The following is a 24,753-nucleotide window of genomic DNA, read 5'->3' as shown; positions in this document are numbered from 1 at the left end:
TCCAAAGAGACGGAAGGAGAGACGAACTTGTCTCGAAGAACGACGCCCTCCACACAGGCTCCAAACAGCAGCACACAGCTCAGGTCTGAGCCTCACGTTCAGGAAACATCAGAAATATGAAACACAGCCTGATGAAAATGTGAGCGGATACACACGCGTGTGTTTGGAAGGATACAGACGAGGGAGGTGGTGAGGATGGCGAGGATCGTGCCGATGGGAATGGAGCGCTGCGCGTCCTTCAGATCTCCAGAGCGGTTCGATCCCGCCATGATTCCTGTCACACAGAGGAAATGATGAGCATCAGTGTAGTCACATGACTAGAGGTCTGATCGGATGTCACATGACACCACGTGGCATCGTCTCAGAAACAGACACAGTCATTTCGCATGGACGGAGATTGTAAAAAGCACAGCTGCAGTGCATTGTGGGATACAGTCAGCTCAGAGTTTATGATTAACACTGTTACATTAATATGTAGAATTTATTTAATTAAACAATTTATAAAGTATAGTGAATATATGGGATAAAGTTAAATATATATATTATCAATGTTAGAGTTAGTTAAACAGAATTTAAACAATTAAATATATAATTAATTTTATTTATTTAATTATAATGAAAAATAATGAAAAATATCAAAGCAATTAAATACATATTATTAATGTTAGAAATTAATTAGAATTTATAAAATACATAATTTAATGAACTCTAATTAAATATATGAAATAACATTAAATATATAATATTTAATAAAATATATAATAAACTTCTAAAGCTTTGATTTATATGTATATATTTATTTAAATGAAAAGCTTAATATTAATTTAAAGATTAATACATTAATATTAAAAGTAATTAATAACTAATTATTACAATTAAAAGCTTTAAATATAATACTCAAGTGTAATGCATTAAGTTTAAGATTAACTCTGTTAAAATTAATATGTAGAATTTATTTAATTAAACAATTTATAAAGTATATAAGTGAATATATAACAAATATAAATTAAAAAATTAAAAAATATATATATTATCAATATTAGAGCTAGTTAAACAGAATTTAAACAATTAAATATAAAATTAATAAAAAATATTATTTATTGAAATGAAAAATATTAAATTAAATTAAATACGTAATATTAATGTAAGAATTACTTACAATTTAAACGGAATTTACAAAATACATAATTTAAATAACTAAATAATTCTAAAATAATTAATTAGAATTATTTTAATTAAATTAAAATTATTCTATTTAAATATATAGAATAAAATTAAATAAATATTTTGTATTAATGTTAGAATTAATTAAATATTATTTCTAACACTTTTATTTGTATGTATATATTTATAATTTAAATTAAAACCTAAATATTAATATAAGAATTAATAAATCAATATTAAGAGTAATTAATTACTCATTATTACAATTAAATGTTTAATATAATACTCAAGTGTAGTGCATTAAATGTTTATGAATAACTGTAAACTTTAATTAAATAGAATTTAATAATTAAATTAATTAAAAGTAATAATATATAATGAAATATAAAATATAAATGTTAAAATTAGTTAATTTAAAAATTGAATATATATATATATATATATATATAAATAAAATATAAACAATTAAATATGAAATTAAATATATAATACAATTTTAATGAATATAAATTAATTAAATATATAATTTCTAAAAAATATAATTTAATTAATTAATTATATTGAATAAACATGATCTCAGTTCATTCTGGAAATACAGGGTCTATTTGAGCGCATTGCATTGTGGGATCCAGTATGCTCTTCCTAGTATGATCCAGTTTTAACGGCAAATTTTGTATTTCTGTACAAATGCAGCGAGTCATACCAGTCACAGACGGAAAGAAAATCCCAACCAACAGCGTGAAGGAGGTGGTGATGTCAGCAAACACATAAGGGTAATGATTGGACACGGCGGGCGTGTGGGCGGAGCGATGTGAGCCGCGCTCCAAAACGTCTCCTTTAGCAGAGTACGAGCTCCAGAGGTTCTCTAGACACACGAAACACGGGTTATATCGCTAACTACAGCTGAAAACACACTAAACTCGAAATAAAATTATGACAGAAGCACAACAAAATGACTAAAATGTTAATTATAAAATTTAAATGAAGACGAAAAATGCAATTCAAGATAATAATAATAATAAAAACTAGCACTGGCGTGTTGTACCTGTGATCACGCCGCTAGCGAGTCCCGGGATTCCCGGTATCTGCGTGACGTTGTTGTGGAGGAAGTAGTCGTCGCACACGGCGTTCAGCTCGGAGCTGTTGCAGAAGTACGACCACAGTTTGGTGGTCTTCTCCAGCGCGGCCGCAGTGACGGGAGGAGCGTCTGTGCCGTTGAAGCTCTCGCTGACGTTAGCGGTTTCCTGCGGCAGCGGATCCGGCGGCATCAGCAGGGTCTTGGCGCATTGACCGTCCTTCAGCTCGTGTTGAGAGAGGCTTCTGTCTCCCAGCATGCACACACTACACCACATCACATCACACACTGTCAATCACTGACCACACCCAATAATAATCTAATACTACCTCCATACTGATGTTCAAATATGAATAACATCAATGTTTTATATAAATCATTACTATTGGTCATCTGTGGGTTTTACAAATATTTAACCGATGAAAAGTATTAAAAAGAACTTGTGACTGAACCTCGGAACTCCATTGGCTCCTTAAACTGTCAGTCAAACCTCATAACTCCACCCACCTCTATCACAGTTTGGAACATCTTTGCTTGTTTGCAATGCAATGGTATATAAATAAGTGTGTGTTTGAATAAGTACAGCGTTTTCTTCACTCTAGAAACACTATAGATGATGTTTGATGTATTCGAGGAGCGGAGAAGAGCGTCTTCGTCTAGGATTTGTCGTCGCGTCACAGTCAATACTGTCTTAAATCACCTGACTGAAGCACTTTCGTCTTTAACAACATGAGATTTCGGTCAAATGACAGAAAAAATCTGAGCACCCACATATAGCTACAGTAAACTTAATAACTTATACGTTCATAAAAAAACGTAATGCGACGCACTGACTGCCTCGTAACTCCATTTGAGCTTGATTTCAGTAAAATTTTATTAATAATGACACATGACCATATATAAAGCCACAATATCAACTTTGACAACACAGATTTTAATTGTTTTAAAAATTTGTGTTTTTTCGTTTCCTGAAAAGTAGCTTTTAAGATTTTCGACAGTATTCAAGTGACATTATTCAACACATTAAAAAAGTGGGCGTTTATTGATTGAAGTTTTTTTTAACAACAAATGTGACGTACAAATGTTCTAAGTGATGCCATGTGCTTCCAGTGAAAATGTAAAATATATACAGTACAGTTCAAAAGTTTGGAACCACTAAGATTTTTAATGTTTTTAAAAGAAGTTTCGTCTGCTCACCAAGGCTACATTTATTTAATTAAAAATACAGTAAAAACAGTAATATTGTGAAATATTATTACAATTTAAAATAACTGTTTTCTATTTGAATATATTTCACAAAGTAATTTATTCCTGTGATGCAAAGCTGAATTTTCAGCATCATTACTCCAGTCTTCAGAGTCACATGATCCTTCAGAAATCATTCTAATATGCTGATTTGCTGCTCAAGAAACATTTAATGTGTACAACTGTACAAAATATTTGTGTACAATATTTTTTTTCAGGATTATTTGATGAATAGAAAGTTCAAAAGAACAGTGTTTATCTGAAATCTAATCTTTTGTAACATTATAAATGTCTTTACTGCCACTTTTGATCAATTTAATGCATCCTTGCTGAATAAAAGTATTCATTTCTTTAATTTCTTTTCAAAAAAATAAAAATAAAAATTCTTACTGACCCCAAACTTTTGAACAGTAGTGTATAATGCTACAGAAGCTTTGTATTTCAGATAAATGCTGTTCTTTTGAACTTTCTATTCATCAAGGAATCCTGAAAAAAAAACTGTTTTCAACATTGAAAATAATCATAAATGTTTCTTGAGCAGCAAATCATCATATTAGAATGATTTCTGAAGGATCATGTGACACTGAAGACTGGAGTAACGATGCTGAAAATTCAGCTTTGCATCACAGGAATAAATTACTTTGTGAAATATATTTAAATAGTACACAGTTATTTTAAATTGTAATAATATTTCACAATATTACTGTTTTTTACTATATTTTTAATTTAATAAATGTAGCCTTGGTGAGCAGACGAAACTTCTTTTAAAAACATTAAAAATCTTAGTGGTTCCAAACTTTTGGACTGTACTGTATATGATACACATTTGATACATTTATTTATTTTAATTATATTTATAATTACCTTATACATTATTCTTATACATATTGTTGACTCGTATGACAAACTGCTTGTGATATATTATTTTTTAAGTTGCTTTGGATAAAAATGTCTGCTAAATGAATCAATGCAAATGTCTAAATGAAAATCTACTGACAATGTTGTCAAATAAAGAGATTTTTTTTTAGTAATAATTAGGCAAAATAACTAACTTAAGTGCAATTTTGTGTGATATTAAAAACAAATTATATACAAAAAAAGTAATTTTCTGTCATTACATTTTACTGCATGCTTATAAATATGTAGTAATGATCTTTATATTTCAACCATCAATCATGATAATGTACAGTAGAAAAGATGGATGGATGGATAACTGTTGTTTCTAGTTATCAATGATAATTATATGACAAAAAATTGGGGACATTTTTAGATCAGCCACTAGTTGAAAGAGTCTTCAGTGTCACATGATCCTTCAGAAATCATTCTAATATGCTGATTTGATGCTTAAGAAACATTTATGATTATTATCAATGTTGAAAACAGTTTCATATTTTTGTTAAACTGATACATTTTATTTGTCAGGATTCTTTGATGAATAGAAAGTTCAAAAGAACAGCATTTATCTGAAACAAAATCATTATAAATGTATTTACTGTCACGTTTGATCAATTTAATGCATCCTTGATGAATAAAACCATTAATTTCTCTCAGAAAAAGTATTTTTGAGCAGTTCAAGCTGGCTGTGATTTAACCGTTATTTAAATATAACTAATTACATTCTGTTTTTGTAAATAAAGTAAAATAATTTCAGATCAACAGGGAAAATAAAGATCACTGAAGCACATCTGAAACAGAAGATGTTTGTGTTATTATGAATCACTCATGCAGATGTCCACAGATACTCACGGGAAGGCCGGCGGGCTGAAGGCGGACACCAGCGCTCCGGTGTAGATGGAGAGGATGGACACGATGACGCAGGCCAGAAACACCGACGCCAGCTTGTTGACGTACTTGACTCCCACGAACACCAGCAGCGACATCAGCAGTAAGAAGATGGAGCCGTACACGCGCATGTTATTCAACATGGCCGCGGCCTCGCCGTCAGGAGTGTCCGAGACGAAGATGGCGGCCCCGGGAGCGATATACATCTGCAAACGGCAAGAACCAATTCAACAAAATGATGTGACGTGACTTAACTGAGCATGGAGCGCTCAATGTGAAGATGATGAAGATGGGCGCACCAGCAGGATCTCGATGGCACCGAGGATGTACATGGACCCCGCGAAGGTCGTACCCAAATAGAAACAGGAGCCCACGGCCCCTCCGAACTCGGGCCCCAGTGAACGGGAGATCATAAAGTACGACCCCCCCGCTGGACGAGCAGAGAGAGGACAGGAAGACAGTGTGTGTTAGTCACTATGTTAACACTACGACAGCAGGAGAGAGACAGATTCAGCAAACTACAGCAGCACGTATTCAGATATAAGATTCATAGTAAGATATCAAATCAGAATTATTATGCATGCAGATTTCATTATATCAAATTAATAGAGAGACAACATATATATATTTATTATAAATAATTTTTATTTTTAATATATAAATTATTTATTTATAATAAATTTTATATATATATATATATATATATATATATATATATATATATATATATATAAAATATATTTATAATAAATAATTTAATACATATAAGTATTTAAATTATTCACTTAAAATATATATATATATATATGAAGAGTTTGGTTCCAAAACGCAATAACTCCATTTTGATTATTTTGAGTAAAAATGTGTTTTCTTTACCAAGTAAGTGGCAAGATGAAAACCCCTATTTTCTGTTTCAAACTTTCAGATAGCATCTTTTGGATGTAAAAACATTAAAAATTCAAATCTACATTTTGATTTTAAAAAGTTTATTATAAAAACGTATTATTTTTTTTCCCAAAATGCAATAAATCCATGACACTTTTTTTTTTTTTCAAAATGCAATTAATTCGTCAATATAAAAGTTATTTTTCATTTTGAAAATACACAACAAAGTAAGTTGATTCACATATATGACAGAGTCTAAACTTTGCCAATATTTATCTTATATTCAGCCATTTTACTAAAAATACATTCAACCGTCGCTCCCAAAATGGTCATCTTGTTAATGTTATGAATTATTTGTCATTACCGATTAAAGAGTATCTGGCTCCACCGCACGGTTAAATAAACACACTTTTTTTCTGCGTACATTGGTATTAAAAACGGCTTTTAAAAAAGCCTTTAATGTTTACAGTGCGTGGAATGGTGCGCTGTGATTGGTTGAGAGCGGATATATCACGTTCTGCAGAAAAAGGAGACTGGCGTTTGTCGTGTTTTGGGAAGAAAGGGAGAAAACATGAGAGAATAACACGACGGATATCGCATTTTGCGCAAAACTAATAATATATATAGATGTAATTTTATTGATTATATATGTATATTTGTTAAATAAATAATTAAATACATAAATTATTTATTTATAATTAATACATTGTAGTAAATAATATATTAATATATTGTAGTAAATATATATATATATATATATATATATATATATATATATATATATATACACACATACATATTATTCATTTATAAATACATTTATAATATATAATTTATTAAATTTATATATATATATATATATATATATATATATATATATTAAACAATTAAACACTATATTATATATTAAATAAAAACTAAATTTTATTTAATATAATATATATAATATATATATATATATATATATATATATATATTTGTTAAATAAATACATAAATATTTATTTATAATTAATATATTGTAGTAAATAAATATATTATAATACATATACATAAATTGTGAATTTACATATATTATAGAGAGATTACAAATAAATTAAATATTATTATATTATAAATAAATCATATTTTTATGTATTTGTTTTAATACATTATAATGAATAAATAATGTATTTATCTGAAATCACCATTATTTTTAGTAAAACAAACTCAAAGTGGTAAAAATTCAGCAGATATTATTCTTATATAGGCTGGAAAAAAGTTGCAAATTGTTTCGTATCTGCAGTTGTCTTGTAAACAATAGTTAAATTATGAAAATAACATGTTAAAAACTGCTGTGATTTTACCATATTTTTGGATACTTTATGTTAAATTCCTTTTTTTCTCATTTAATTTAGGTTAAAAATGTAAACACTTTTAAACCAAGTGTGTAGATGGTTCATTTTAAGGCGGAGTTTAGAGAAAGATCAGTTCATCTGTGATGTCAAAACATCATTAAAACTAGAGATTAGTGCCTAAACTTTTGATGTTGACCAAGAAATGATTCACGTAATGGTTAATGTACAATATTCAATAAAAAGAAAAGCTATTTTAATCAATATTTGCAGTATTGAATGATTCTGGATCAGAGTCGCTGCAGTTTTACAGGCTGTTTATCAAAGCTGAGGGCTGTAAACTGACGCTGCACTTTCTGATGTCATAAACGCTCTTTTCTCTCTGTCAGGAGGAGGAGGTTTACCTGGCACGACTCCATTGGTAGCGATGGCACTCATAGATATGGCTGTCAGCAGCGTCTGTCGGGAGAGAGACACGCCCGCCATCAGACATGCTAATGGTTATACCAGTGGCTGATGCATCATCCAGGTGTGTGTGTGTGTGTGTGTGTGTGTGTGTGTGTGTGTGTGTGTGTGTGTGTGTGTGTGTGTGAGAGAGAGACTCACGCAGCAGCAGCAGATGAAGACGATACACATCGCCTGAAGGACTCCGGCCGTCCCCACGACCCACGTCAGCCTGAGGAAGAGGATCACGCCGAAGATGTTCTGCAGGCACGGCAGGTACACGCCCATGAAGGTGCCCATCTGAGGAGACTGGCAGGGAATCATGGGAAGAGCTCTCAGTCACTCAGCACTGAGCCAGCGTGGGTTTAGCTTGAGAGAGAGAGTTACCTTGCTGGGCTTGCGCTTCTCGCCGATGCTCTCGGCCTCCTCGTGCTCTTTGGCGCCCTGCGTGAGGTTTGTGTAGTTGGCCAGACGGTTGAGCAGAGACGACACCTTGGGACGAGTGTCCATCTCCTCCTGCAGAGAGAGAGAGAGATTTGGTTCATAAGGTTCATTAGTTAACATGAATTAAGAATGAACTGCACTTATACAGCATTTATTAATCTTTGTTAATTTCAACATTTACTAACACATCATTAAAATCTTGTTAACATTAGTTAATGCACCGTGAACTAACATAAACAACTGTATTTTAACTAACGTTAACGGAGATTAGTAAATACTGCAACAAATGTATTGCTCATGTTAGTTAATATACATTAATTAATGTTAACTAATGAACATTATTGTAAATTGTTACCCCGAACATTTATTATCAGGGAAAAAATAGGTGAAATATATATATATATATATATATATATATATATATATATAAAAAAATTAGAAAATAATATAGTGAATCTGTCAAGAAATGTTCAGATCATATTTCACTCCAAAATCAATTAAAAAAAATGTTTTGTATAAATAAAACAAAGGAATTGTTTATGCATTGTGATATTATCTTCATAATAATTAGGATTTGCTCCCAAATAATTTAAATAAAAAATATGTATTACTTAAACTATGTACATTCATTAACCCAAAACTGTAAATATACATCGTGGTTGTTCTTGTTTTGCAATTAATTTAATTTACGTGTTTTTATTAAAATTAAAATAAATAAAAAATACATCATTTTATAAAATCATTCTAACGTTATTTTCATGACATGAATAATTTCCGTGAAAATAATATTAATGCAAATTGGATTTATTTTCCTTACGTAAAAACTGATTATAAAAGAAAGATGATATTTTTTAATTGTAAAGTACATTCATTAAGTATATTATGTAATTTTATTTTTAAACAATTAAAAAAAATAACATTTTTTAATTACTTTTTTTTAATGTACTCAATTTTCATGAAAATGTCATAATGCAAAAAAACTTTTTCTCAATTTTCCTTGTGTAAAATGCAATTATAATAATTTAGAAAAAGAAAAAAAAAAAAAAAAAAAATATATATATATATATATATATATATATAATTATTTATTTATTTATTTTTTAAATTGTGAAATACATTCATTAAGCAAAAAAAACTGTAAATATACATCTTGATTGTTTTTGTTGTAATAACTGGAATTTATTTTTTTAACTTAAAAAAATAAACTTCAAACTTAAAAAAAATCACTGTAAAATTATTTTTAATAATGTCACAATGCAAAAAAATTTTTTCTCAATTTTCCTTGTGTAAAATGCAATTATAGTAACTTAGAAAAAGAAAAAAAAAAAAAAAAAAAAAAAAATATATATATATATATATATATATATATATATATATATAATTATTTATTTATTTTTTAAATTGTGAAATACATTCATTAAGCAAAAAAAACTGTAAATATACATCTTGATTGTTTTTGTTGTAATAACTGGAATTGATTTTTTTAACTTAAAAAAATAAACTTCAAAATGTAAAATTCTAAAAAAAAAAAATCACTGTAAAATTATTTTTAATAATGTCACAATGCAAAAAAAACGTAATGGTTCTACAAATCAGCTGCTTTTTCTTTCTGTAAAATGTAATTATAGTTGTGTTAAAACAGGGTATTTTCCCTCATTATATATAAAAAAGGAGTAATTTTATTGTTTATTTTGACACATCTTGGATGAGAGAAGACAAATAATATTCAAACCTCAAACAGAGCCAGATTCCTGTCGTAGAAATCATCATCATCGATGGCATGAGAGTTATTGATGTAGACGTTGGACAGCTTCACGCCGTCACCTGACACACACAGTCATCAGTTTAAGGGTTAATATGAGTGCTTGGGAAACCGTTCATTGTACAGTTTAAAGCTCATTTAGTGCCGCTGGAGACACGGGAATCAGAGACAAAAGTCCACGAAACTGGAAGTATTTTCTTGTTATAATCAGTGTAGGATCACATGACATTGTGTCTCCATCAGCACACACACTTTCACTTCCCCCAACACACACGCACACACACTCTCACACACACCTGCCGTTGTCTTATTGCATTCTTCACTGAGGTGTGTGTGTGTGTGTATTGTCCACATGTGAGGCTTTTAAAGCAGCATGATGACTAACCATGTGTGTTTGAGCATGCCACACGCTCACGACAACACCTGCACATCTATCATCTGTGCAACAGGGAGTGTAGCTGAAAACATGTCGTTTCCCTGAAAGGAACTTCCTGTTTCAGATGATGATGTCGCACATTGTGAGTCACACCCTCATTGCTCATCCAAAGAGATGAGGGAGAAAATATTCAAGTCTTACAACAGCAGATCATACGAGATCGAACGCTTGGCATGAATGAACAATATTCAGTGACTGTGAAACAGCGAGCGTGTCGAACACTGTTGAATATGAACGCTTAATTAAACCGATCCGAGCCGTTTGGAGTTTAACCCTCTGATGTGTGATGATCACTACAGATGTGTAGCTCTCAGAATTAATAACGTGGTGTTTTTAATCACATATTCGATATGGAATCATTATGATCTTGTTTTGAAGTTGAGAAAAAACACTCAGATCAGTGTTGTACATGTGAACTGAAACTGAGAAAAAGAGCTGTTGTTAATTGAAACAAAGCTGAAATGAAATTGGCAACCAATTGAAATCAAATAAGCTGAATTTGAAGTACTAAAATTACTATAACTTAAATAAATTTAAACGAAATAGAATAATTAATATTTTTTTAAAAGCTAAATAAAATTACGAAAAAAAGAAAAATCACAACAAAATAAACTTGAATATAAAAAAATTGATATATATATATATATAAATAAAAATAGTAAATAATCCTAAAATAATACTAAAATATCCATGATTAAAATATTTTTTGTTCATTTGTGATATAACTTAAAATATGCTTTAATAACCGCTATCTGCAGTGTTATTCTAGCTTTATTTTTGTTAATATTTTAAATTATCTTATATTTTTAGTTAACTGTCATTTTTAGTCATTTTTTTATGTGCTTTTGTCATTTTATTGATTGTTGTTATTTTTTTAAATAGTGTTATTCAGGTTATTTTTGTTTTTATTTATTAATTAATATTATATAATATTGTTAATTATTTGTTATTATTTATTTCCAGTTGATATTTTTAGTGTTCCTCGCATGTCCGTCAAATTTTTTTTTCCAAGAAAATGAATGTAGTATATTTTAGTTTGATAATGTTTTTTTTTTATTTAATATTTTGTATTTTTAGGGGATTTTATGGTACCAAAATATAATTATGGAATTGTTATGATCCATTTATTACCTGTTAATCACTTTTTGAACATAGACCTGAAAATGAAATTTCCAAAGTTAAAAGTTAAAAAAGTGAAACAAAAAAAGTCATAGAAGTATAAGTTTATTATAATACTATTATTATACTATTTTAAAATTTTATATGAAATATATATTTTCCAAAGCATGTTTTACTCTAAAACTTCATGAAAATCAAAGCTAAATCTAAACAAGTTGTGTTCCAAATTTGAGTTTGATATCTCAAAAAATGAGCTTTCAGTAAGAGTTTGTTTTGGTGCAGTACCAAACGCTTCCACTAGATGAAATTCACGTCCCATTAATTTCCAATGCGCTCATTTAATTACGACCACGAGAAGCACAAGTCTGACTACTTTTTTCAGGACTATTTAATCGTTTCGAATCATGTCCATGATTCTTACGTTCACACAGCAAGTGCCAAAACTTTTACCAAGTTTCGTACCATTACAATGAAGTAAAAAATTCTAAAAATAACAAAACAATGTAAATTTTTCGGTTGAAAAGCACCAGAGGGTTAAACTTAATTCAGTTTATTGCGAAAGCTATATTTCTAATTTTAACTTAGTTTAAATTTTTCGTCTAATAATTATATTTTATTTCAATTGACAAATGTTTTTTAACAGTTTTAGTTAACGATAATAACCCTGATTATGTGCATTCATGCGCTCCGTCCAAAATCTAACATTTCCCTACTAGATAGTATGCATAGTGATAGTACGCCAAAAAAGTAGTATGTCCGAAATCATAGTATTCAAAAAAAAAAAAAGAAACGGCAAGATTCTGAAGTGATTTCGGACACACAGACAGTGGTTTATCACAGGATAACAGCACACACTCGCTGAAACCGCTGCACAAACAGTCACTCACCATGTTCGAGGTTACTGCGGTCCGGCGTGTCGCCCCCTGCAGAGGTCGTGAACCCTCCGGACGCCTCGCTGTATGGCTCGCTGCGGTTGACGCTCTCCCGGGAGCCGAAGCGGACCCTGGCGCTGGAGCGCGAGCTGACGTCCGGAGACGTGTCCGGCAGGTCCTCGGCTTTGATGGGCGTGACGGTGAAGCGCACGGACGAGGCCATGGCTTCCCGCGGCTGCTGGGGGTCCGACAGGGCGGCGGCTCCGGGGTCCTGCGGCGGCGGCCGCTCCACACTCAGCTCACGGCGCGCGGAGGGGACGACACGGGCCCATGCATCGCCATGGAGACAGTGTGTGTGTGAATGACGCTTCTATGGATTATTTAGTCACTGGGTTTGATATTGCTTAATTTTAATAGCAGATTTATAGATTTGACAGTGTATGGAGGTAGATGTGCATTTGGTGCGGTGTGAGAAAAGAGAAAATATACCCTAAAAAGGGCTTATTTTTGCTCAGATCAGCTTTTGAATCTGGTTTCTGACTCGTCAGCAAAGACGTTGGAGGAACGATTTACACAGACGTAATGAAAACCGCTGTACTAAACCATCTGACAGCGTATGAAAAATTAACGTTCCTCTGCTGTAATCCAAAATAAATGAAGTTTGATTAATACAGAACAGTGTCATGACAAATATGGCGATCTGTGTGTGTGTGTGTGTGTGTGTGTGTGTGTGTGTGTGTGTGTGTGTGTGAGAGAGAGAGAGAGAGAGAGAGAGAGAGAGAAACAAACAGAACAAAGCAACTATTATATATGAAATGTATAAAAATATAGTTAAACATACACATACATTCATTACATACACATATACATAAAATATATGTATATATGTATGTGTATATATGTATAAATATGTATATACATATATATAAATGTATATATATAAATATATATTTATATACATATATACACACACACACACATATATACACATTATATATATATATATATATATGTGTATGCGTATATATGTGTATATGTATGTGTGTATATGTATATATATATAAATATATATTTTATATAAATATATACATATACACATATATATATGTATATATATATATATATATATATATATGAATGTGTATATACACTAGATTATCTAGAATATAAAATAATTCAACATCCATTTTTAATTCAATATTCTATATTAAATGTATTTAAAAATAATAATATCTACATTTATTCAAAATAGGCAAAACAATGCAAAATATTAGATTTACTTGTTTATCTAAAATAGAAATTAGCTATAAATAAATAAACAATGTGAATATATAAATGTATTTCATTCACTGGATTATCCAAGATATGCATTACCATTGTACCATTATATTACATTATATATATATATATATACATATATGGACTAGCTAGATTGTAATAGCATACTAGCTTCCCAACTAGGCTCACAGTGACATAAATCTAGTGATCTGCCTTTTTAGACGGCATTTTGGAGCATCACGGTCCTAAAACCTAGTGAGTCGTTAACCTAGACGGCATTTTAGGGCGTCACAGTACTAGTACGTTTATTAAAATATGACACCCAGAAACACTGCTTGACCAGCAGCTCACAGGGTTCAGCTACTGTGCTGTCCAGAGTGCTGTCTGTGTAGGGAGCGCGCGAGGCTTTGCGACACAAACTCGCCGTTACTGCCTGCGACAAACCTGCACCTGAGAGCCTCCATTAAGCCAATTATGATCAGATCACAGACACACACCTGACACCGGCTCGAATGGGCCAGATGCCCTGATATAGATCACTTTAAACTCTTTATATAACTAATAAAGACAGTCGCCTCAGCACACGCGCGCGCGAGACTCTTTGGTGATGTTTGAGCGCATAAACGCGAAGCCGCATTAACAGTCGCATTATTCACTTCTGATCAAAGCGATCGATTAATTTCACTTCATTACCTCCTGACTGCTGTCTCGGGCCCGCCGGAGACCGGCTTTCAGGTGCTCTGCTGGAATCCGGTCTGTTTATCGCTCCGGTTTCAGGATCATCAAATCAGCACGTTTGACTGACTACTGGCGTACTGCGCGCTCCCGAGAGGACGGCGCTCTTGCGTCATGACGTAGGAGGCGATGTAGGGAAATGTAGTCCTCCAAGTAAATACTTCTATTATAAGATTAGACATTTGTTTTTTTTAATTGATTTCAATATTAGCAATCGCTAACAAATAAATGACCCACAAATATACAAATCACGCATTTTATTAAATTTCACATAAAGATTAATTCACATGCTGATCAACAAACAAAATGTCATACTTCTAGTAACCAGAAAATAAACATAACATTGTTCAATTTAAAAAAAAAAATTAAAAAAAAAATAGTGTAAAAGTTCGGTTCAGAGCACGGGTCGCGGTTGTTGTGTGAGCAGAAGCCCGAAGCGTTTCTTGATGGTCACGCGGTGTCTGGAGAACTTGTCGTCCGGTGAGAAGCGGGCCGGGTGCGCCGAGCTGGTGGGCTGACCGGTCGGGTCCACTTTCTGCACAGAAAATAATATTAAAACAATTTATTCAAAACATGCCCCAAGACTACAGATCTTCATTTCATATATCTGATAGCATACAACAACAAATAGTACCGAAAGCACCACTGCATTGTTTTTGTTTTTTTTTCGTGCTGAAGTACAGTTATCATCTGAAGCCATTGTTTACATTATATATTATCTTAATATATTAACAAAACGTAGCTAAAAGACATATAACACACTGTTTTTAACATATATATAAGTTTATGCCTCCATAAAAGCCGTAGTATCTGGACTCACCTTCAGAGTATAAACCCTGTCGCCGTTCTCATTCAGATAAAACTGCAGGAACATGATGATAAACTCTCGACAGTCACAGTCACGCACCAGATTACGGTTTATTTCGAAAATATCCGAACAAAACCAGGTTTATAATCAGCAGAGCAGCGAGCGGCTCAAAACAACACGTGTGCGACTGATCCAGAGCAAACCGGATGTGCGGGTCGAGGCGCAAAGGACGATGGGAAATTGAGTTTGTTTTTTTTTAAAAGGTCACGTGTGTAAAGAAAGCTTCCTATCATAATAAATGTACATTAAAATATATTCTTTATAAATGTTCAATTGTATATTTATTTTATTTTTCATTCTTTTTATGTTTAATATTATATCATTCACACTTTTTTATTCAATTAAAGGATTAGTTCACCCAAAAATGAAAATAATGTCATTAATTACTCACCCTCATGCCGTTCCACACCTTTGTTCATCTTCAGAACACAAATGAAGATATTTTTGTTGAAATCCGATGGCTCAGTGAGGCCTGCATAGCCAGTAATGACATTTCCTCTCTCAAGATCCATTAATGTACTAAAAACATATTTAAATCAGTTCATGTGAGTACAGTGGTTCAATAATAACATTATAAAGTGACGAGAGCTTCCTGAAGCAGTGTTTTGAAATCGGCCATCACTATATAAGTCGTTATTTAGTTTTTTTGGCACACCAAAAATATTCTCGTGGCTTTATAATATTAATATTGAACCACTGTACTCACATGAACTGATTTAAATATGTTTTTAGTACATTAATGGATCTTGAGAGAGGAAATGTCATTGCTCCCTATGAAGGCCTAACTGAATCATCGGATTTCAACAAAAATATCTTAATTTGTGTTCTGAAGATGAACAAAGGTCTTACAGGTTTGGAACGACATGAGGGTGAGTAATAAATGACAACATTTTAATTTTTGGGTGAATTAACCCTTAAATTGACTTCTATATAAATATTATGAAATATCAATGTTTATTATTTTTAATTATTTACTATTAATTATCGTTGACATATTTGTTTATTTTATAATTTAACTTATACTTATTATTGTAATTTTATTAACGTATTTTCCCTCAATTACCTTTATTTCTTCATTGTTGTTTATTACTTCCTACTCATTTGATACGCATAAGGTAAAGGTATGTATATATAAATATATATATTTTTTTTTATTTCATATTGCATATTTCATTCTTTAGTTATAAAAAAAGTATTTGTTTACTATTCATTATCATTCGCCTCAGAAACGACATTGAATCATTTTTCAGAGCGATTTTTTTTTTTTTTCAGCGGATGAACGATAAAAACACTGAAAGCCAATCAGAATCCTTCATACTTTAAATCGCGCGCGCTTCCTATAAATCGACCGTTGGTGTGTACAAGTCGCTAATATACTTAACTGTTAGTTATCATTATAGTTATCGTTCTTGGTGTGAACGGGTCTTTAATACTCGTTATTTGATAAAACATGCTTTGTTTATCTCTCTCTCTCAGGCGCGTGATTCGATCATTCACAGATGCCGTGAACGCGCCCGTTCAGGAAAATCACAAACTGTGAACGCGAGCAATATTACATCAATGCCAGGATTAACATATTAACATTTATAAAATGTATTTAATTATAGCTACAGTAATTTTGTATTGATTTGATGCTGTTTGGAGCAGAACATTTTTGTGAAATTGAGTTTTTAAAAAGGTCACGTGTGTAAAGAAAGCGAATATAAAGGCACAGACATTATGATTTGTGTTTGTTTTTGAAAGTGTGCAGTTCAAATCTGAATTCTTCAGCAGTGAGCAACTGTTTCGGGTAATCTGTTCACTTATTACTGTTTACTTATTATTCACAGTCTTTTAATATTTAATCAGAGGCTACAACACTCTCATTTCAGCCTTTGAATGAAATAGAAGTACTTCAATGTCAGGTTTAGACTAATTAATGTTAATTCAATTGGAGAAAATACTTGATGTTCTTTATATATGCCTTTTTTTGCAATTGTTTTGTTGTTGCTCTTATTGTTTTGGCTATATATTAATGGTTACTTGCAATATTGAAATAAAACTATTGTAATATTATACATTAACTGAGATAAAATGAGCTAAAATGCAGCTTACATATGTAAAATCTCCTGTTTGTAGATGGAGAACAGCCTTTTTCACCTCTTCCACATCTAATGGAGCACTTACTGCCACTTCATGAGGATAACAAGGCGCTGCTTAATTACGAACGAACACATCCAGAAGAGAGGAGTGTAACCGACAGGCCTCTTCAAGAGGATCAGACTGAATCACAACCAGTCAGAATGGACGATTCACAATGTTTTGATGCTGGAGACGTGTTTCTTATGCCAGAAACACCTGCTGAATCCCAACTGAAGCTGATGCGATCAATGCAACCTTCCCAAACATCTGTTCGTTCTCCTCAGACGCTTCGTTCGCTTCAGTATGAAGAGCTTGAGGAAAGTCGTCAATGGTTTCGACCAGCATTTGACTCTGAAGATCCTGGAAGATCACAAAACCTTCATTTCCCAACATCAATCCATCAATCAGATCCTCAGGAGGAACTAAACCACATCCCACAAGACTGCCAACCTCCATCTACTCCTATAAATATCAAACCAGTAACTGTTTTCACACATATTAACCCTTTCCACGCACCTCATCTTAACCCTTCATGGCCCGTTCTAGTACCTCATTTCAACCCTGTAGCTTCAGCGCCTCATCAGAATCCATTCTGCCCCATTTACACGCCTCCACTACACTTTGACCCAAACCGCACCACTCTAGTGGCTTGTGGGGATTCGACCGTCTCCTGTCTAGTGCTTCCACTGCACATGAACGTTTACCCGGTTTATCCCACACCATACCTGCCCTCAAACACACAGAGTCCCTCACAGGCCTCGCTCTCCGGCGACTCCTCGGCTAGATGGTTTCCTGAAGATGTGTGCGACTCGTACGGACTGTGGCGGAGACTGCGTGAGACGGCGAGGGGCTTCAGCTCCGGCAGTCCAGACACTGAGGCTCTGGCGTGCTTCTTCATGTGAGAGAGAGCAAACACACACATTCACAATCATATCGCACTGATATTGACATATTTATGGGTATTCTATAGTTTAGTTAAAGCAGAAGCATGCTATTGGGATAAACAGGAACTCATTATGAACAATAAAGGCCTGTTCACCCCAAGAATGATAACTATAACCATAAAGTTTTAAAAATCGCTAAAGACTGTATAAATGTTGGGTTAAATAAGGACAAACCCAGCAGTTGGGTTAAATGTTTGCATAACCTGCTGGCAGTTTTATTTAACTCAACTATCATTTAAAAATGACTATATGTCTGGCTTAAAATGAACCCAAAATATGTTGGAAATACTAGAGGCAACAATAATAATCAAAAGGTGAACATTTATTAATAAGCAATTTAATAAATGTTTATAATTAATTTAAATTATTAATAAGTGTTCATGTATAAAACATATTAATAAATGTTCATTTCCAACCTATTTTGGGCTAATTTTAGGTGAGCAATACAGTAATGTTTAAACAGTAGTTGAGTTAAATAAAACTACCCAGCACGTTGGTCAAACATTTTACCCAACCGCTGGGTTGGGTTAAATGTTTGGATTGGGTTACTCACTGGGTTTGTTCATTTTTAACATTTTTTTAAATATTTTTTTTTTTTATTATTTCTTCATTGTTATGCATTAGTATTTTATAGTAAATGTATGTATTTAAATATATTTATACACATCTTTATAAATATTAAATTGTATATTTATTATTTTATTTTCATTCATTTTTTATTTGTTTAATATTTATCATTATAATTCATACTTTTTCATTATATTAATTGACTTATATATACAACCCGAATTCCAGAAATGTTGGGACGTTTTTTTAAATTTAAATAAAATGAAAACTAAAAGACTTTCAAATCACAAGAGCCAATATTTTATTCACAATAGTACATAGATAACATAACAAATGTTTAAATGGAAACATTTTACACTTTTATCCACTAAATGAGCTCATTTCAAATTTGATGCCTGATACAGGTCTCAAAAAAGTTGGCACGGGGGCAACAAATGGCTGAAAAAGCAATAAATTTTGAAAAGATTCAGCTGGGAGAACATCTAGCAACTAATTAAGTTAATTGATATCAGGTCTGTAACATGATTAGCTATAAAAAGGGATGTCTTAGAGAGGCAGAGTCTCTCAGAAGTAAAGATGGGCAGAGCTGTGAAAGAGTGCATAAAAAGATTGTGGAATACTTTAAAAACAATGTTCCTCAACATAAAATTACAAAGGCTTTGCAAATATCATCATCTACAGTGCATAACATCATCAAAAGATTCAGAGAAACTGGAGAAATCTCTGTGCGTAAGGGACAAGGCCGAAGACCTTTATTGGATGCCATGGTCTTCAGGCCCTCAGACGACACTGATTGTGTCAATTACATTACTAAATGGGCCCAGGAATACTTCCAGAAACCACTGTCGGTAAACAATCCGCCATGCCATCTGCAGATGCCAACTAAACCACTGTCGGTAAACAATCCGCTGTGCCATCTGCAGATGCCAACTAAACCACTGTCGGTAAACACAATCCGCCGTGCCATCTGCAGATGCCAACTAAACCACTGTCGGTAAACAATCCACCGTGCCATCTGCAGATGCCAACTAAACCACTGTCGGTAAACACAATCCGCCGTGCCATCTGCAGATGCCAACTAAACCACTGTCTGTAAACACAATCCGCCGTGCCATCTGCAGATGCCAACTAAACCACTGTCGGTAAACACAATCCGCCGTGCCATCTGCAGATGCCAACTAAACCACTGTCTGTAAACACAATCCGCCGTGCCATCTGCAGATGCCAACTAAACCACTGTCTGTAAACACAATCCGCCGTGCCATCTGCAGATGCCAACTAAACCACTGTCTGTAAACACAATCCGCCGTGCCATCTGCAGATGCCAACTAAACCACTGTCGGTAAACACAATCCGCCGTGCCATCTGCAGATGCCAACTAAACCACTGTCGGTAAACACAATCCGCCGTGCCATCTGCAGATGCCAACTAAACCACTGTCGGTAAACACAATCCGCCGTGCCATCTGCAGATGCCAACTAAACCACTGTCGGTAAACACAATCCGCCGTGCCATCTGCAGATGCCAACTAAACCACTGTCGGTAAACACAATCCGCCGTGCCATCTGCAGATGCCAACTAAACCACTGTCGGTAAACAATCCACCGTGCCATCTGCAGATGCCAACTAAACCACTGTCGGTAAACACAATCCGCCGTGCCATCTGCAGATGCCAACTAAACCACTGTCGGTAAACAATCCACCGTGCCATCTGCAGATGCCAACTAAACCACTGTCTGTAAACACAATCCGCCGTGCCATCTGCAGATGCCAACTAAACCACTGTCGGTAAACAATCCACCGTGCCATCTGCAGATGCCAACTAAAGCTCTATCATGCAAAAAGGAAGCCATATGTGAACATGGTCCAGAAGCGCCGTCGTGTCCTGTGGGCCAAGGCTCATTTAAAATGGACTGTTTCAAAGTGGAAAAGTGTTCTATGGTCAGACGAGTCCAAATTTGACATTCTTGTTGGAAATCACTGACGCCGTGTCCTCCGGGCTAAAGAGGAGGGAGACCTTCCAGCGTGTTATCTGCGTTCAGTTCAAAAGCCAGCATCCCTGATGGTAGAGGGGTGCATAAGTGCGTACGGTATGGGCAGCTTGCATGTTTTGGAAGGCACTATAAATGCTGAAAGGTAAATAAAGGTTTTAGAGCAACATATGCTCCCCTCTAGATGATTTCAGGGAAGGCCTGAGCAGGACAATGCACAACCACATACTGCAGCTATTACAACAGCATGACTTTGTCGTAGAAGAGTCCGGGTGATGAATTGGCCTGACTGCAGTCCAGATCTTTCACCTGTAGAGAAAAATACGTCAAAGACGACCACAAACTCTTCAGCAGCTGGAAACATATCAGGCAAGAATGGGACCAAATTCCAACACCAAAACTCCAGAAACTCATAACCTCGATGCCCAGACATCTTCACACTGTTTTGAAAAGAAGAGGAGATGGTACACCATGGTAAACATGCCCCCTTCCCAACTGTTTTGAGACCTGTAGCAGGCATCAAATTTGAAATGCGCTCATTTAGTGGATAAAAAATTTCTCAGTTTAAACATTTCTTATCTACATTCTATTGTGAATAAAATATTGGCTCATGTGATTTGATAGTCTTTTAGTTTTCATTATATTCCATTTTTTAAAAAAAAAAACGTCCCAGCATCTCCAGAATTCGGGTTGTATTTCATATTGCATATTTCATTCTTTTGTTGTTTGTTTCAGATTTTTTAAAAAGTATTTGTTTACTACTCATTTATTATTTTTTATTATCATTCGCCACAGAAACGACATCGAATCATTTTCAGAATCCTTCATACTTTAAATCGCATGCGCTTACAATAAATCGTGTCGAAGCGTCGCTAATATACGTAGTTATCATTATAGTTATCATTCTTGGTGTGAACGAGTCTTTAATGCTCATTATTTGATAAAACATGTTTTGTTTATCTCTCTCTTAGGCATGTGATTCGCTCATTCGCCGTTCACAGTCCGGATCTCCCGTTCACAGATGCCGTGAACGTGGCCGTTCAGGAGTGGAGGAAAATCTCAAACTTTGAACGCGAGCAATATTACATCAATGCCAGGATGTGAGCTGAAAAATTCCTGAAACTAACATGATTTAGGAGTGTTAAAGAATTAATGATTAACATTTATAAAATGTATTTAATTATACAGTAATTGTGTATTGATTTGATACTGTTTGGAGCAGAACATTTGTCATTTTTAACCCCTTAGTTGCAGAAATGGTGGGTAAAGAGCAAATCTTACAATTAAAATCATGAACTACACATAATTATGTCTTTAAGAGGTTTTGTTTTATTTTGTTTAAATATTCCTCTAGGTTCATTGAGTTGGAAGATCAGGTCAAGAGCGCCAACAGAGCAGATGAAGATCAGTCGATTCCTGCTCAGACAGGTCAGGATTTATTATAATGGCTCACAATTATTGTTTTATTTACTTGTTGAAAGCTGATTGATTTTACATTCTAACCTAAACTGAACGATGAACCCAGAGTTCTGTCTGTCGCTCAGGTAATGTGAAGAAAACTAGAAAAAGATCTAATAAGGTCGCCCAAGAGCGGCCGGTTCAAGATCTCGCCGAGAGCGCGCTGACGGAATACTCACAGGTCATGGACGCTCTAGAGTCAAAGGTCAGCGGTGGGTCAGAGGTCACTGCAGCCGTAGAGGAGGATGTGTGTGCGCTGTACCTCAACGAGCTCTTCAACCACAGCGAATTTACGACTGAGGTGAATTAAAATACAAAAGCTTTAAAGGGTTAAAGAGCGAATCAGAACAGCGTTATCATTTTAAAGTGTGTTTTTCTCTCTTTCAGGCTGCTGTCGACGTGGACTACATCAGCTCTCTTCTCTCCGCAGATCACAACCTCACAGACGACCTTAAGGAAAATTCCCAGGATGTGTTCTCCGGTATTATTCCAGAGCCAGTCGCCGGCTGCTCCGATTGGATTGACACTACGGTTTCTGAAGCACAGGTTCTGCCGTCATCCGCTCTACAATGTGATTTCAGCACAAATCTTCAAAATCACATGATGCAGAATGTATTTCAGATGTCCACGCCACCAGAATTAGTGTGGTTACAGGATAACATCATGGAAAATGACGGCCAGAATGCATTTCAAACATTAACCGAGGTCCAAAGTTCGGATCAAAGCGTTTCCGTTCAAGAAACGATTCATTCTGCACTCCAAGACTTCCAAGGTCCAGAAGCTGATGGAAACTCTTCGGGACAAAAAGACAAGACTTCGTACAATGTTGAACTTGATTCCACCATCCAATCCAACAGTCTTCAAAACTACAAATCCCATCATGCAACATTTACTCATTCCATAAAACATCCCAAAACCCCTTTGGATAGTGGAATGGAGCATAATGGAGAGGAAAACATGGTAGTCGGACAAAAAACTGTAAAAAGTACAAAGGAGAAGGGTAACATAGATTCGGACATTCCCAACAATTCTCAGAGAGTGAGAAATAATGCAACAGAAACACAGACAAACATAAAGGAGATGCCCGAGGAAAAGAACGGAAACGGAAACAAAAAACAGATAAGACAACGTAGAAGACGGAAACAGCGAAAGATCACGGCGCTCGATGAGAGAACAACCTCGAAACCAGGCGATAAAGATGGAAGGAGGTCGAAAACAGACCAAAGACACAGAAAGACTCAAGACGGTCAACAAAGATCAGCAACCTCAACGAAACACGAAATAATGGTAGAAAGAGAGCAGCGTACGGATGTGACTGAGACGAGATCCTCCGCAACGGACGGAAGGAGAGGGAATCTACGCCAACATGATGGACAGAAGACAGGAGAAAATTTGCACAACGAGTTAGAGAGACGTCAAAGGCCGATAAAAACTGGCAGATCTCATGAAGCGAACAAAGAAAGAAAACGAATGATGGAAGCAGAAAGAAACAATGGAAAAACATATAGACGGGCAGAGAACGGACGCCTAAAAAAGCAGCAAAAATTGGCCATTGTAGGGAATGGTGATTTTCAATCGCACGAGAGCTTCACGTACACGAGACGCAGCCAAAACTCGTACAAACGACAAACAAAGAAGGTTGAGAAGGTTCAAAAACAAAACAAGGTGGACGGACATAACGGAAAACCCACCTGAGACATAATAAAGCTTATAAATGAAACATTGCGTCGTTATTTAACCCTCTGGTGCGCGGACAAAAATGAGCGATTCGTTTTTATTTCGATGTAATGAATGAATGTGCTATAATGATTTTCATTTAATATTTTGTATTTTTAGGGGATTTTTTGGCACTAAATTATATTTATGGAATAGTTATGATCCATTTATTACCTGTTAACCACTTTTTGAACATAGACCTGAAAATGAAATTTCCGACTTAAACTGTGGTAAATGTTTTGGATCACAGAAGTTTTGTCTCTTTTTAAAGACGACACTTGGTGGATTTTTTTTAAAAAAGTGAAATAAAAGTTATAGACGTTTAAGTTTAATATTATGAAAAATGCACAAAAATACTATTTTTAAATTTGATATGAAATATATATTTTTCAAAACATGTTTTACGCTAAAATGGTGAGAAAAACCAAGGCCAGTCAAATTTGAGGTTGATATCTCAAAAAATGAGCTTTCAGTAAGAGTTTGTTTTGGTGCAGTACCAAACAATTCCAGTAGA

The 24,753-nt window shown here is 34.1% G+C and overlaps 3 protein-coding genes across 3 annotated transcripts in view; 1 reads left to right on the top strand and 2 right to left on the bottom strand.

The window, feature by feature from the left end:
- The window catches only part of LOC125264292 (solute carrier family 12 member 6-like), a 31,503-nt gene extending 16,813 nt beyond the window's left edge, over positions 1 to 14,690 (bottom strand). The window contains exons 1-12 of the mRNA XM_048183519.1: positions 14,533 to 14,690; positions 12,577 to 13,261; positions 10,105 to 10,196; positions 8,316 to 8,444; positions 8,091 to 8,237; positions 7,889 to 7,943; positions 5,566 to 5,696; positions 5,231 to 5,472; positions 2,210 to 2,505; positions 1,868 to 2,029; positions 176 to 274; positions 28 to 85 (exon numbers count right to left, since the gene is read on the bottom strand). Coding sequence (XP_048039476.1) covers positions 28 to 85; positions 176 to 274; positions 1,868 to 2,029; positions 2,210 to 2,505; positions 5,231 to 5,472; positions 5,566 to 5,696; positions 7,889 to 7,943; positions 8,091 to 8,237; positions 8,316 to 8,444; positions 10,105 to 10,196; positions 12,577 to 12,784 — 1,619 coding nt within the window. The 5' untranslated portion in view covers positions 12,785 to 13,261; positions 14,533 to 14,690. The remainder of the gene's footprint in view (positions 1 to 27; positions 86 to 175; positions 275 to 1,867; positions 2,030 to 2,209; positions 2,506 to 5,230; positions 5,473 to 5,565; positions 5,697 to 7,888; positions 7,944 to 8,090; positions 8,238 to 8,315; positions 8,445 to 10,104; positions 10,197 to 12,576; positions 13,262 to 14,532) is intronic.
- Positions 14,691 to 14,816: 126 nt separating this feature from the next.
- On the bottom strand, positions 14,817 to 15,625 carry nop10 (NOP10 ribonucleoprotein homolog (yeast)). Its single transcript, XM_048183553.1, has 2 exons — positions 15,395 to 15,625; positions 14,817 to 15,109 (listed from the first exon to the last, which is right to left on the bottom strand). The coding sequence occupies exons 1-2, from the start codon at positions 15,446 to 15,448 to the stop codon at positions 14,969 to 14,971; spliced, it is 195 nt and encodes a 64-aa protein (XP_048039510.1). The 5' UTR covers positions 15,449 to 15,625; the 3' UTR covers positions 14,817 to 14,968.
- Positions 15,626 to 16,790: 1,165 nt separating this feature from the next.
- Positions 16,791 to 24,494, top strand: LOC125264295. The gene is made up of 6 exons (XM_048183523.1): positions 16,791 to 17,231; positions 17,561 to 18,461; positions 22,037 to 22,165; positions 22,420 to 22,493; positions 22,610 to 22,824; positions 22,911 to 24,494. The coding sequence occupies exons 2-6, from the start codon at positions 17,596 to 17,598 to the stop codon at positions 24,216 to 24,218; spliced, it is 2,592 nt and encodes an 863-aa protein (XP_048039480.1). The 5' UTR covers positions 16,791 to 17,231; positions 17,561 to 17,595; the 3' UTR covers positions 24,219 to 24,494.
- Positions 24,495 to 24,753: the final 259 nt, after the last annotated feature.

The sequence above is a fragment of the Megalobrama amblycephala genome, linkage group LG3 (assembly GCF_018812025.1).
Source record: "Megalobrama amblycephala isolate DHTTF-2021 linkage group LG3, ASM1881202v1, whole genome shotgun sequence".
Classification (NCBI taxonomy): domain Eukaryota; kingdom Metazoa; phylum Chordata; class Actinopteri; order Cypriniformes; family Xenocyprididae; genus Megalobrama; species Megalobrama amblycephala.
Note: the sequence above shows the minus strand (reverse complement) of the source record. Positions and strands in the feature narration are given on the sequence as shown.